This window comes from Amphiura filiformis, chromosome 14 (assembly GCF_039555335.1).
Source record: "Amphiura filiformis chromosome 14, Afil_fr2py, whole genome shotgun sequence".
Lineage (NCBI taxonomy): Eukaryota > Metazoa > Echinodermata > Ophiuroidea > Amphilepidida > Amphiuridae > Amphiura > Amphiura filiformis.
Window position 1 is genome coordinate 35492355 of NC_092641.1, and position 15640 is coordinate 35507994.

At 35.8% G+C, this 15640-nt stretch overlaps 1 protein-coding gene across 1 annotated transcript in view; it reads left to right on the forward strand.

Annotated features, from left to right (window-relative positions):
* Positions 1-15640, forward strand: part of LOC140169387 (guanylate cyclase soluble subunit beta-2-like) — an 88277-nt gene that overhangs the window by 42519 nt on the left and 30118 nt on the right. Inside the window, exons 5-6 of the mRNA XM_072192645.1 lie at positions 2662-2837; positions 3493-3973. Of these exons, the coding sequence (XP_072048746.1) occupies positions 2662-2837; positions 3493-3973 (657 nt within the window). The remainder of the gene's footprint in view (positions 1-2661; positions 2838-3492; positions 3974-15640) is intronic.

Here is a 15640-nt window from a genome sequence, read left to right on the forward strand (position 1 = left end):
TTGAAAAGTCTTTCACATATTGTACATTTTAATAAGTAGTACACATAGACCATGGAGGTATATAAATAAATGGAGGATGATCCAGCCAAGCCTCTTTTGTACTACGTTGGTTATGACCAATTATTGTTGAATAGGCAATTTCAGGTTTATATTGATTATGCTAAGCTGATTACATTGTGAAGTCTGTTTCACTGGCCATTGATTTCAATGGGGTAAAATGAAGTTTATACTTATTGGAAATTAAGTGCTCATGTTTCATAAAAGTTTGATATCAAAATCTCATTTTCGCCAAAAATTGAGTGCTTAAATTGCATCAAGAAATCAGTCTTTTTGAAAAAAGAAACACCTTATCTGTTGTCATCTTGTGACTCTCTACATTTTGGTCATGAAAAATTGAATTAGGCCTATGACTTTTTTTTCCCAAAAAGTTATGACCCCCCCCCCCGTATATTTGGAAGCCCCTCCCTCCAAAGAAAATGATAGCCTCCTAATAATATTAATAATCATTTAGGCCTAAATACTGCTAATTATTTATTATACAATGAGAAGTTTAGTGATGATGATTTAGGCGGCCTATACGATTTCATGACAATACAGAATTAAAAGTTTAAAAACAATAACATGACATATCCGTCATGGCACTCAATCAATTTGACCCGAAGCTTCAACCAAAATCACGATTATCATACACTAAACTATGAGAAACTGTTTAAACAAAGTATATAGGGCCTATACATTCCATATATCAATTTCTCTCTAGAAAAGATTGTCAGGTCATCACTTTTGCTTGAATTCCGAAGTACTTCCGGTAAATTTTTCTCGCTCGTAACTCAAATGGCCCAAATTGGCCCAACATAATTGTTTCACAATCGGAAGGTAAAAACGTTTTGCTTTCATTTGCACTATATTTGAACTCCCTCAGACCCCCTTAAAAGCTTGATATATGAACATGAAAACTAAGTATATTTGTCAAGTTACGGCACAACTAGTGTAGAAAACAGAACATCCGAATTTCTTCGGGTTTTCGCACGATCATACATTGAAACTATAAGCTATCAAAACTGGTGACTTTGAACTAGCTGATTGACTAGCTGACGTCATTATACAGTCTCTTTTACAAGGCTTCCGGTACGGGTTATTGTAGGGTCAATTCCTATGAGGAAATTTTGGGAGTGATAATCAATGAACCATGGTAGAGGCTCATAACCATCGTGGATATCAATAGCTTGGCTGAAGTGGCTGGTCAATTCAAGTTTGGTGACTCATTGAATAGAGGTAACGGGATAATCTCCACTTAGGAGATTAGAATTCTGGCGATCATTCTCCATTTATTTATATACCTCCATGCATAGACCGCCCAGTGTAATAATGATATGAAACAAATTATATTCAGCGTAGATGACATAACAAGGATAACAACATGTAAAAATTGTGTGAAAAACATAAGAATGTGTTCGGGAGATAGCTGATGGATTTTGTTTTATATCTGACTCGGACATTCCTGTTCGAAATTTGCTGCCCACACCCAGCATTGCTGTTTTACATGCACTCACCTGAGTACATGTATGTTATACTTCGATATAAACTTTGCAAAATAACTAAAAGTGCACAGCTAGCTTACATTATCCCCCTCCCAATCATTTTTCTATGTTGGCAGACTATAATGTAGGAATGGTAGTGCTGTAGTCCAGATCAACATTCAACATTGCAATAGGGAGCGAGAAAGATGTTGGCAAATTTACGCTTTGGTGTGACAACATTTATCACCAGGATTGTAGCTAGTGTGTAAATTAAAGCAATAATGCTGCAATAATATTAGTACGAAATGACAGGAATAGGCTGTCCATTTTAAGCCAAATAATGAGGTGAAGTGAACGAAACCCCACTGGCTATTTTGGACACATAGAGTTCTATGGGCAGTGTACTTCGGTTATATCTATATGCACTTTTATAAATACGCACGTGACCCATGGGCACGACATACCAAGACCAACAAGCGTGACCAAATCCTCATGCATTGACCACTATACAGAAAGGGATACGAACTCCGAAGATAAATATCATCACATTTAAGTATTAATTGAATTGCAAAATTATTACACATTAAGCAATTCCGAATTTGTAATATGTTATCAAAAACAACATTTTGAAAGTATTTGACGACGGAAAAATATTCAACGACGGAAACGCTTACAATATAATCACAAAGTTGAACAAAATAGACAATTTTGCTGCACAGTAGTCGCATGTTGTTCCGCCTTTGCATTCAAATGTATAGAAAGACCACTCGCTATTTAGAAGGTCACTTCGAGACTTACCGTCTATAAGCGGTTATGGCAGCACGGTGGTGGTCACGTAAACATTTATAAAAGCGCATTTATATTATATAACATGGGGGAACTTTATGTCTGAAATTGCTCTGTTGACCTACTTCATGTAAATATACACAACGAATTTGGCTGATTCAATTATTATTGTACATGTTTTGAAATCATGGATTTCAGACATAAAGTAAGCATTGTGGTATAAAAATGACAGCATTCAAAGATGTAATTATGAACAGTCCTTAATGGACACAAATCTTAAGTTTAATAAACCACCGATGAAAGCACCTCACCAATCATAACTTTGGCCTCTTATCATTTATTGTGGAATACACAGGAGCTGTGAAAGGCGTTGCCAGGTTCATCTTCAATACCAGGATTAATGTAGAAAAAGTTGGCTTCCAGGAAGAGCACTACATGGATATCAGAAAGTCACACTACATAATGAAAATCACATATTTGGAGTTCCATCTTCCATCTATGGGCATCACGGCAAATGAAATATTGCAAAAGGTATGCGGGAATTATTGGATTTGTACAGCAGTTTGCAATTAATTATAAAATCAACATTACAATAACTTAAAGCCATATTATAACATTTTCAAACAAATTAGATTAGCATTTCTCTGCCATAAAATGTTAGCTTTTACTGTCAGATATATCCCCTTTTATTTTTGAGCCGAACAACTACGGCAAAGCAAAGAAAATTGGAATTTACTACCAGCACACATGTCGCCAAATACGTACCACTCCTTCGGTCATGTTTTAGTACGACCTTTTGTTGTGTATATCACCGTCCCGCACGCCGTGTACGTACTGTGTGTTATGAACATCGTGTATGCGTTCGACTAATAATTCCATCGTAATAATAAAGCGCCGAATCCGGCGTTTTATTCAAAATCTCGCATTTTGACAAAACTACAGCACCTAGAGCCTTGATGTTTGCAGGCTATATTGGCTTAATAAAGTACAATTTAATCGTGTAAAAAATGAATTAAAAAAATTCAGTGAGGGCGTCCTCCTCAGCAAATGTTATAATATGGCTTTAAGTTGATGATGATGACGACGACGATGATTATCGATACAAAGTGCCATTCTTGCCGATGTTTATATTTTGGGGGGCTTATCATTATTCTTATTATAATCGATACTTTTTATTTTTTTTTAGGACTGGACAAGTGTTGCTGGTGATCAAAAACAAGACGAATTAGAAGTAATTCCAACCTCGCCAACTTCAGAGGGCAAGTGTCCCTTTGCACATGACAACAAAAAAGAAGACTCAGTGCTAGCGCAGTCCATCTTAACTGCGGGAGAAATAGAGGCTGCTGTCGGACTCGGCGGAAAATTCAAACCTAAAATACCAGAGCGTGTTGAGATCGACGGACAAACATTCATCACGTCATTTCCGTATCACGTGGTGTTCGATAAAAATATGGTCGTCAAACATGGCGGTGCCAAGATGCAGGAAATATGTCCCGGTTTGAACACTGAGGGCGCGCGGCTGGATGACTTTCTGATATTAAGACATCCTTTGATCTCGCTGACTGTGGCGAATATACAAGTGTTTATCAATAATATCTTCATGGCAGAAATCAAGAAAGAGGTGATGTCGCACACTTTTAAGAACAAGCCACCTATGTCAGTCAGAGGTAAGCTTAAGGTGGTACTACACCCCTTGTATTTTTCTCAAAAACTAATAAAACATTGGTAACAAAAGTTATGTATATTATAGGGCCAAGAAATCCAGTTACTACACTTGAATTTCAGTGACTCAAGACAAGCGGTACGTTATTTATGATAAGAAAAAAGGTACCGCTAGAATGTTCCTCATTTTTTTTATATGATGAACCAAAATTTATCAGGGGGTGTAGTAACACCTTAAAGCCATATTGTAACATTTCCATAAAAATATATTATTTTTTCTTTTCTATAAAATAGTAGCTTTTACGGTCAGATATATCCCCTTTGAATCTAAACAAGTGAGATAAAGCATATGACCGTCCCGCACGCCATGTACGTACTGGTTTATGACCATCGGGTACGTGTTCGAGTAATATTTCCATCGTAATAATTAACCGACGGTTCCTGCGCTTTATTCAAAATATCAGATTTTTGACAAAACTGCAGCACCTAAATTTTTCCAGGGTATGTTAGTTTAATAAAGTACGCTGAAAGCTTGCAAAAACCAGAATTTTGAACAATATTGAGGGCGTCCTCCTAGGCAAATATGGCTTTAACAAGTATATCAAAGTATATGAATTGCACTAGAAGATCATAATAAATTTCGTTGTGATCATGGCATATTGCCGAATTTAAATTAAAACATTTCCGGACGGACTTTGTAAATGCTGTCGTTAGGGGAGGGGGGGGGGGGGGGGGCTGGGACAGGAGCAGATCTAGATCAGTCAGGGGGCACTGCATAAGCTTCACCAAATGTGTAAATATGGCCAAGGCGTCGCGCTTGCTACAAAGAGTCTGAGTTGGAAAAGGTTTACAAATTACAAAGTTTTGAAAATGAATGGCCAATTAAAGCCATTTGGTGCATCATCTTTTATACTATTATTGAAAAATAAAGGAAAAAAAAGAAGCAAAAAGAAAAGGGGGTTTAAAAGCTATCTAAGTAATAGAAAACAATATGTTTCATTTAATAATTGCTCATCAGATTTCATATTGCCTGCGGTGTTCCACAAGGGTCGATATTGGGTCCACTTCTATTTATCTTGTATATTAATGATATTACGTATACATCCGACATACTTGGCTTTGTATTGTTTGCTGATGACACCACCTGTAGCTTTTAAGGATTACTTCAAGAAACGATCAGAAATTCATAATTACAAAACAAGACACACCAATGATTTGCAATTAACAAATAATAAAAAAACCTTTTCAGACCAATGTATCAGAACAAATTGCCCGTTCCTTTGAACAAGTTCATTTGGATTGTTAGATTTCACTGTTAACATAGTTCGTTTTATGCAAATCCAAGAAAAATGAAGATGTTAAACTCACATTTTTGGTGACATTTCACCACTACACTAGTTGTTTCTTCAGACTGGCAACCCATCACATCTGACTGCTTCCTTTTATAGGCAACAGGTACCTCTATAGAGGGCGTGATGAGTTGGTCAAAGATGTTGTTGAGTGAGTAGGCCCCCTCGTCCTTGTTTAGAGTGTCTTTTCCTTTTCGGCGTATCCAGATGGCTTCTTTCAGCCACCTAGTGGTCTTGTCAGCTTCTCTGTCTTTGACTTTTGAGTCCTCCCAATTGATGGAATGATTGGTAGAGACAACATGATCAGTGATAGCTGACTTGCGAATGTCTGTGATAGATGTGATAGTGATAGACGGGTCAGTGAAACTTAACATACACAGGAAGAAAACCCACACCGATCAGTACCTTCAGTTCTCCTCCCACCACCCTCTCCATCAAAAGTTAGGAGTCGTCAGAACTTAACTAGACCGGAGTGAGTCGCTAGTCACTGAGGAAGCGGACAGACAGAAAGAGGAGACCAATATACGCGAAGCGTTATCTGGCTGTGGTTACCCAGATTGGTCGAAAAAAAAGTCAAACAAAATAGAGCCACTCCAAAAACAAAGACTACCTCAAAGAATAAAGATGACAGTGAAAAGTCTAAAGGTATATGGTTGTAGTTCCCTATGTAGAGGGGCTTACCGAGCGAATATCAAGAGTTTTCAAAAAGCATGGCTTTTCTACCGCTATGACACTTCACCGCACCATCCGCAGTATGCTTGTTCACCCTAAGGACAAACTACTTCCTCAACAAAAAGCAGAGGCGATATATGAAATTCCCTGCGGAGATTGTGCTGGTACCTACATCGGAGAAACCTGCCGTCCATTCGGCGTTTGCCTCAAAGAACACCAAAAAGAGGTGGAGAAATTTGAAATGAAGCCCTACACAAGAGCCAGCCGCACGTCATCTATCACAGACGTTCACAAGTCAGCTATCGCTGATCATGTTGTCGCTACCAATCATTCTATCAATTGGGAGGACTCAAACGTCATCGACAGAGAAGCTGACAAGACCACTAGGTGGCTGAAAGAAGCCATCTGGATACGCCGAAAAGGAAAAGACACTCTAAACAAGGACGAGGGGGCCTACTCACTCAACAACATCTTTGACCAACTCATCTCGCCCTCTATAGAGGTTTCTGTTGCCTATAAAAGGAAGCAGTCAGATGTGATGGGTTGCCAGTCTGAAGAAACCACTAGTGTAGTGGTGAAACGTCACTAAAAATGTGAGTTTAACATCTTCACTTTTCTTGGATTTGCATAAAACGAACTATGTTAACAGTGAAATGGCCCCGTTCTTCGGAGTTCTTTAACAAAAACAATAAAAGAATCAACTTCTGTGAAACATTTTCACATCCAATTTAAGCACCACCTATTATATATCTACATACAATCTCACTAGTATCCCCGATCTTTGAGCCAGTTCTTCACTGTAAAAATAAGTTGGTCATTTTGACCAAAAAAATTAGTCAAAACAATGTCTATTAGGAGCCATTAAAATTAGTCACAAATGTGTTCTGACTAATGAATATTGGTTATACATGACAAATTAATATTAGTAGAGCAAATGATGTCTGACATGACTAAACATTAGTCAGGTGACTTTCCCATTTAGTCAGTCACAAATTTAGTTAGTCGCAAATTCATGACAAATTAATATTAGTAGAGTGCAAAGGATGTGACGTTTGTCGTGTGTCTTTCCCTTTTAGTCATTCACAAATTTAGTTAGTAGTAGGGCAATGGATATCTAAAATGACCATACATGAAGTCATGCAACTTTCTGAGTAGTCATGCGACTTTTTGATTCAGTCAGTCATTGTAATGACTAGCTATTTAATGACTAACCATTTTTGTCATTATGATATGTACAGCTATATAGTCAAGAATTACAACAGAACAGGTTACAGTAATTGTAAATATGCTGACAGCTTTGCATGGATAAGAGCATCAAATCTAATGTAATGTTAGTCACTGCTTTGACTAATACTAAATAAAGGGTTCACACAAAATAACTCCCCCTTAAAATTACAAAACATTTCTTTGCACAACTTGACATACATTTCGTTGATTTGAAAAATCTAAAAACCTGTTAATAAAGGAATCATTTTCCTACCCTCCCAAAGTTCTTTAAAAAAAATTTTGTTTGTTTTGGCCAAAAATAATCACATTTTCCAAAAATGATGCTTTCAGAAAAAGTTGCACTTTTCCACATCCTGTACATGTAATGTACAAACACATTCTCGATATCAATGTTTTGATTGATTTAATGGTGTTTTTGTTTTCTTTGATTTTTATGTATACGATAACCCAGTCACCCATGCAATCATCTTGCAGTATAAAACAATGATTTATTGACGTGTACGGGGTATTTCTAGAGGTTTTATTGAGCCGGTGTTTCAAAAATGGTAAAATCAATTTAGAGTTACAAAACATTTCTTTGCATAACTTGACATTCATTTTGATGATTTCAAAAATGTAAAAACCTCTGAATAAAGGCAACTTTTTGCTACCATACCAAAGTGATCCCTTCTCAAAATCGTTTTGTTTTGGTAAAAATTAATCACATTTTTCAAAAATGATGCATAAAAAATTGCACTTCGTCCCATACATGTAATGTACAAAAGTTTCTCGATATCAATGTTATGAATGATTTAATTGTTTTGTTTTTATTCACCTTTTTGTCTCTGATCTCTTAGTCACCCATGCAACCATCATGTAGTGCAAAATAATGATTCGTTGAAGCTCATTTCTACATAAATGAGGATGCTGAAAAGTGCAACTTTTTCTGAAAGCACAATTTTTAGAAAATGTGATTTTTTTGGCCCTCCAAAAAAAGATTTTTAGAAGAATGAACTTTGGGAGGGTAGAAAAACGATTCCTTTATTCACAGGTTTTTAATTTTTTTAAATCAACGAAATGTATGTCAAGTTATGCAAAGAAATGTTTTTGTAATTTTAGGGGGGAGTTATTTTTTGTGAACCCTTTACAAAAGTCACCATTCAGTCTAGTGAAAGCATTTACACACAAAATTGATAAAATAACAGCTACAAACTGCAAATCCGATTTCACCGTACACACTTTCCACAAGTCATCGATTGAGTAAATGAAGTAGGTCACATGCACAATGACCTACTTAGTTCAGTTTTTGAGCCACTTATCACGTGACTCACTTAAGTGAGTCACATAACCACATAAGTTTTTTTTATGTTGGTCAGCATTTCCACCAAATTTTCTCACTTTTTTACATTACGTGATCCTCCGCTATTTTTGATTTGTTTATTTGATCATCTTGAGTGCAGTCTTAGCGATTATAGACACCAGAATTACTATTTCGTCAATCACTGGCATGATGACATCTTGACATTATTACCACAGTAAAACTATGCTTTATCATTGTTAACTTATAGTAAGTTTACCTCGGTTTCCACTTGAGAAAGGGTACTTGTTTTAGTAATTACGCTGCATACACCTTGCTGGCCTATCTTTAGTGAGAATATTCTTGAAAAACAGGATGATTTGATCCGGGGATTTGATGTCCGTTATCACCCTCACTAATTGGAGTTGATTAAACACACAAAACAAAATGGTGGAAATTTAGAATGTTTAGCCTTGCTTTCGAATATAGGCACTGACTAGTATATAATTAGTCAACATTAATGACTAAGGAAATTTGGTCATTGTGACTAATTTATTGAACTAAATTACTAACTAAATTGGTCAATTGGAACACAAAAGTTATTTAATGGTGAAATAAAACTAAATAACAAAATTCGTCAAAAAGAAACTTTATTTAGTCAAAGCATATGACTAAGAAACATTGTTATGTTGACTAGTATTAGGACAGAATGACTAATTGAATTAAGTCAATGGGAAACTTACATTAGTCCATGTGCAAAATAGTCAAAACGTTTGACAAAGCCAAATTGGTCGTTTTGACTAATTAATCGGACTGAATGACTAACTTATTTTTACAGTGTTGCTGTGTCTGATTTTTTTTTTTGTCTGTTATTGATGTTAGTGTAACTTTAGTTATCTTATTATTTATTGTAATATGTTTTAAGGGGTAGGCTACTTATCAGGCCTCATTGGCTTTCCAGCCTACTCCTCCATAAGGTTTTGTTTGTTATTATGATGTATTGTTTTTAATATGGAAATAATAAAATTGAAATTGAATTGAAATTGAAGAAATTGACATAATTTCAACCACGAGGAGCCAGAGAGGTGGGCAGTTCAATTTTTCTTGCCCATAAATTAGGCAATTAGGCAGACAAAATTAATAGGCGAGCAGTTGTAATTAATGACCTTCATGCACGTAGCCCCGGCCCGTAGCTGGGGTGGATCATACAAAGGGTAATCAAATTGTAAAAAGTGGATATTGACCACGCTCTCTAAAAGATCGCTTGGTGGCTCTTTTCACTTTGAATATACTACTAGGTAGGAAGAAGAAAATGTTTTACGTTTATAACTTTGCCACGATTCTACCTATTTCTAATATTCCGAGTTATTTGAATGCGCATATATCACGTTTCTCTTATTCATTTCTATCGATATAGTCAATAGTGACATTAGCATACCAACATGTAACCTTGATAAAAAAAGACTAATAATGCATGTTGAGAACGAACGGTTGGTAAATTTGAATGCAACAGAGTGTTTGCAAAAGCAAATAAAATAACTAAAAACCATCTTGACGACAGATCTGTTATTTGTTCTCATCATACTTTGTTGACTCTGATTATTGTTATCTATCACTTGTAGAATGAAGTTGTATCTTTAGTTGCAACTGCAAGATTGTAGTATATTTTGCTTGTTAAGTGACTACATCTTTTCGGTTAGGCGCTATGATAAATCGTTATTGTTATGTGTTATGTTAACTTATATATTGGCGCAAAGCGCAGAACGTTGGTTTTTCTAACAGCTTCTTATTCTATGAAAATAATGGTTTTATCTGAAACTACCACAATAAACGTAATAATGTGTGAATTAGTAACTATAACAACGTTGCATCAAAAGAGATATCAACTTCGATGCTTAGAATATTTTCTTTATGGTCTCCTGCATGGATTATTTGACTAAAATTAAGAAATAGTAACAGATTAGATAACCCATATTCAGCATGTCAAGTAAGGGCTGCTTGAAAGTTATGTTGACCCATTTCCCAACCATATTGACGTAATAATTATTTTGCCCATTGTTTTATTAAAGTAAATACACACGGGTGTACAAAACAATACACAGGTGGAATCACATTCGAAATGTGTAAAAAGTAAAAGACAACAACAAACGTATTCTTTCAACATTGCAAGTAGGCCGATACCGGTAACTATATTATCTTAATACTATTCTGGTGTTTCTGCATGCTCAAAAACTTGAAATGAGCACATGTATTATCTGCATTTATTTAAAACCATGTTTCAAATCTATTAAATGGGATCAGTGAATTCTTTTAGAGTTTGTGTGGAAATTGATCAAATTAATTTTAATAAATTTAGCTTTCTATATCATTGTGTACTTTTTTGACAGTTATTCCTGCTCCGAAATTATTTTGGGCAATGGACAGGTTGAATATACTGAGTTGAGCAAAATAATTAACTGGGTGTGCATTTGCCAACTCAGCTTACCAATCTTCTTTACCACAAAATGTTTATTTAAAAATAGGGTGCACCTGAAAGACAATGTCAAATTACACAGAAAAGCGTGTATAAATCGTATCTAAAAAATATCATGAGATTTCACTATTTTCACCCCTACTAATATTAAGGGATCTGGAATGAGCGTTTTGAGCGTTTCGGCAGTATTTTTGTGGGACATGAGAGCACATCAGACATATCGAACTGCATTCTGAATACGAAGAATGTCTTTCTGATATCAAATAGTTTCCATTTTTTGAAATTCACAATATAATACAAATTTTATGACAAATTATTAAAATTGGATATTTTTCACATTTTTAATATAACCGTCCTCGAAGTAAATTTTTTTAAATCTAATGATATATTCTTAAAGTGTATGTAGGTGGGATAAAAAGCCGACGATCAAGTGAAAATTTTGACCTTTCATATTGAAGATATGGAATTTTTTTTTTTTCACAAAAAGACCTTTTTTTGTTTTTTTTGTGTAAAAATTCCATATCTTCAATACGAAAGGTCAAAATTTTCAATTGATCGTCGGCTTTTCATCCCACCTACATACACTTTAAGTATAAATCATCAGATTTCTAAAGTTTACTTCGAGTACTGTTAAATATCAAAAATATCAATTTATAATCATTTGCCATAAAATGTGTATTACATTGCGAATTTCATAAAACGAAAATTATTTGATATCGGAAGGACATTCTTCGTATTCAGAATCCAATTCGATAAGTCTGATGTGCTCTAATGTCCCACAATAAATACTGTCCAAACGTTCATACCCCATCCCTTAAGAGTACCTATTATTTACCTCCTTGGCATGAGTAAACTATGAGACTAGCTACGCCCCTGTTTGGGAAGTTAAAAACAATCTTGGCCCCAACCCATCCAACTTCAGATATATATATATAAAAAAGCAAAAACAAAAACAAAATCAAAACAAAAAACCGCTGACTTGAAAAAAATATTTGCAACATTTTAAAGCATTTTATACAAAATACAGGCTGAGTAAAAAAACCTGCAGTAGAGCAAAGAATCGATATTTATGTAAGAACCAAGTCGAACTTTCCCAATATTGAAAGATTCTATAAATGCCATACTCAATGGCCAGCTTCTGCGAAAAATGAAGTGAATCGCGACAACCGTTTAATTGTTATGAGTCCTTTTGCTGCGATACCCAATTTCGTTATTTGTCCACGAAGTACCATGTATTTTGGATGAGAGCACACAGTGCACGGTAAAGCACGAAGATCTGAAACTGACTTTAACTTAAATAAGGTTGATTTTTGCGTTATTTTAATTTCTTTTTTTTTTCTGTTCAAACAAACTTTCTAACATTATTTTAAGTCCTTCATACCTCACTCGACTCCAACTTCAGTTTTTAAAATCCCAATATGTCCAACTTACTGGATATTTTGTAATTCACTCCACTTCTTATGGCCAGATGAAAAGTTTGACATATGGCACGACTCTCTAGGATAATTGGTTAAAAAGATAGAGGGTTAAGTGCACAAAATTAAAAAGTGACTATATCTTATTAATTAACCAATGATCCTACAGATATGCGACCACTGACTTTTTTGTTCCTTATGACCACAGGAAAAGTTCGACATATGGCACTGCACGGATTTTTAATCTCACTACACGAACGTGTCAGGTGGCACGTTAAAATAGCCCCTGGATTCAATCATGTTTCACCGTTGTTCATCACCGATTACAACGATGTGTCCGCGTCGTCTGAGTGGTTTACTTAAGCGAAGTAAACCACGCAGACGCGCCGGACGCGAGTTGTTCATCGGTGATGAACAACGGTGAAACATGATTGAATCCTTTTCAACAACGAAACAAGCTAAAGATGTCTGATTCACAAGATTATTTCATTCGGAATGTCCATTTGCCATTGCCACTCAACCTTACAAGAAGATCGCGGTATTTTCTGTTGATATCGGCAATAAAACTAAAGAATAAAGCGGTAATATTTAGCTGCTACCGCCAACATAAGAGAGTTCATGTTTACGCATACGTTCAAGGCATGGCGAATTTTACGCGCTCATGCGTAATGCGTACGCGTAACCTTGCGTTCGCGTATACGCTACTGGACTGTGGATTCATCACGGATTAACAATGGTTGGCTCCTGTACAAAGGTATAGGAAGAGTTGTTGAATTAGGGATTCAATCATGTTTCACCGTTGTTCATCACCGTTTAACAACGATGCGGCCGCGTCGTCTGCGTGGTTTACTTCGCGAGGGCAGCTTTAGCTGCCCGAGCGAAGTAAACCACGCAGACGCAGACGACTATTTTACGAGTATTTAGACGACTATTTTACGACTATTTGACGAGTATTTTACGAGGAATGTCAGTTAATCATTGCCACTCAGCCTTACAAAAACTTCGATGATTTCTCTTTGATATCAGCAATAAAACTACAGAATAAAACGGCAATGTTTAGCCGCTACCTGAAAAATACTAACTTCAACTTGTAAGCTGGCATACGCACAAAGGTTCCAGGCGTGACGAATTTTACGCGCTCTCGCGTAACGCGTAGTCTCGCTCGCGTTCGCGTATACGCTACAGTAAAAGTGTGGGTTCATCACGGTTTAACAACGGTTGGCTCCTGTACAAAGGTATAGGAAGAGTTGTTGAAAGCTAATTTATTCCTCAATCACGCCAGTTATTTAGTTATGTTTAATTGTGGCGTTAAAATACCCAAACAATTAAGTTTCCGACGATACAGTTCTTACTAGACAGTGTCCATGGTGACGGTTTATAATACACTCTTCCTAAGCATACTGTACAAATATTTCCCGTATTGTTTTTGTGTCAGTTCCTGCAGAACTGACACCTTCTACTACCGTAGGTTTGACGATCACGTGACAATTCGAATCATGTCGAAATATCACGTGATCTGTAAAAATATCAATATCGATATCAATACTATTTGCAGCAACGAAACGGACTGATCATGTACTAGACTGTCTATTTGAATACAAGTATCGGGAGCATAGCCGTGCGCGTGCGCAGAAGCTAGTCTCAATTCTAATGTAAATCGGGACAAACCGTATCGTCAATTTAGTCCCAAACCAATTCGCCCACATGCCAATTCGAACCCTGTATAATTGATGAACAAAAAAAGTTGGCCAACTTTAACTTTTTCGTGATTTTCTCCATATTTAGATGCCTTGATGTCTTGCATTCGGTCACTTAACCCTCTATCTTTTTAACCAAATGTCCTAGAGAGTCGTGCCATTATGTCGAAATTTTTCTGTGGTCATAAGGAACAAAAAAGTCAGTGGTTGCATATCTGTAGGATCATTGGTTAATGAGATATAGTCACTTAAAAAAAAATTGTGCACTTAACCCTCTATCTTTTTAACCAAATGTCCTAGAGAGTCGTGCCATATGTCGAACTTTACCTCTCGTCATAAGGAACAAAAAAGTCATATCTATAGGATCATTGGTTAATAAGATATAATCACTTTTTTGTGCACTTAACCCTCTATCTTTTTACTCAAATACCTTAGAGAGTCGTGCGATATGTCGAACTTTTCCTCTGGTCATAAGGAACAAAAAAGTCAGTGGTCGCATATCTGTAGGATCATTGGTTAATAAGATATAGTCACTTTTTAATTTTGTGCACTTAAGGGATCCAAAATGAGCGTTTATTGCGTTTCGACAGTATTTTTTGTGGGACATGAGAGCACCTCAGACCTATCGAATTGCATTCTGAATACGAAGCATGTCTTTCTGATATCAAATAATTTTCATTTTTTAAAAATCACAATATAATACAAATTTTATGACAAATTATAAAAATTTGATATTTTTCAAATTTTTGATATATAACAGTCCTCGAAGTAAATTATATAAATCTTAAAGTGTATGTAGCAGGGAGGAAAAGCCGACGGTCAATTGAAAATTTTGACCTTTCATATTGAAGATATGGATTTTTTCCCAAAAGACCTAATTTTTTGGTGTTTTGGGGAAAAAATCCATATCTTCAATACGAAAGGTCAAAATTTTCAATTGATCGTCGGCTTTTCATCCCACCTACATACACTTTAAGTATAAATCATCAGATTTATAAAGTTTACTTCAAGTACTGTTAAATATCAAAATATCAATTTTAATGATTTGCCATAAAATGTGTATTAAATTGCGAATTTCAAAAATCAAAATTATTTGATATCAGAATGACATTCTTCGTATTCAGAATGCAATTCGATATGTCTGATGTGCTCTAATGTCCCAAAATAAATACTGTCCAAACGTTCATACCCCAGCCCTTAACCCTCTATCTTTTTAACCAAATGTCCTAGAGAGTCGTGCCATATGTCGAACTTTTCCTGTGGCCATAAGGAACAAAAAAGTCAGTGGTCGCATATCTGTAGGATCATTGGTTAATTAATAAGATATAGTCACTTTTTAATTTTGTGCACTTAACCCTCTATCTTTTTAACCAATTATCCTAGAGAGTCGTGCCATATGTCAAACTTTTCATCTGGCCATAAGGAACAAAAAAAAGTCAGTGGTCGCATATCTGTAGGATCATTGGTTAATGAGATATAGTGACTTTTTTGTACTTTGTGCACTTAACGCCGCGTTCAGCAAGTCATCATCATGAGGACACTCACACTACGTGCTCTATATTA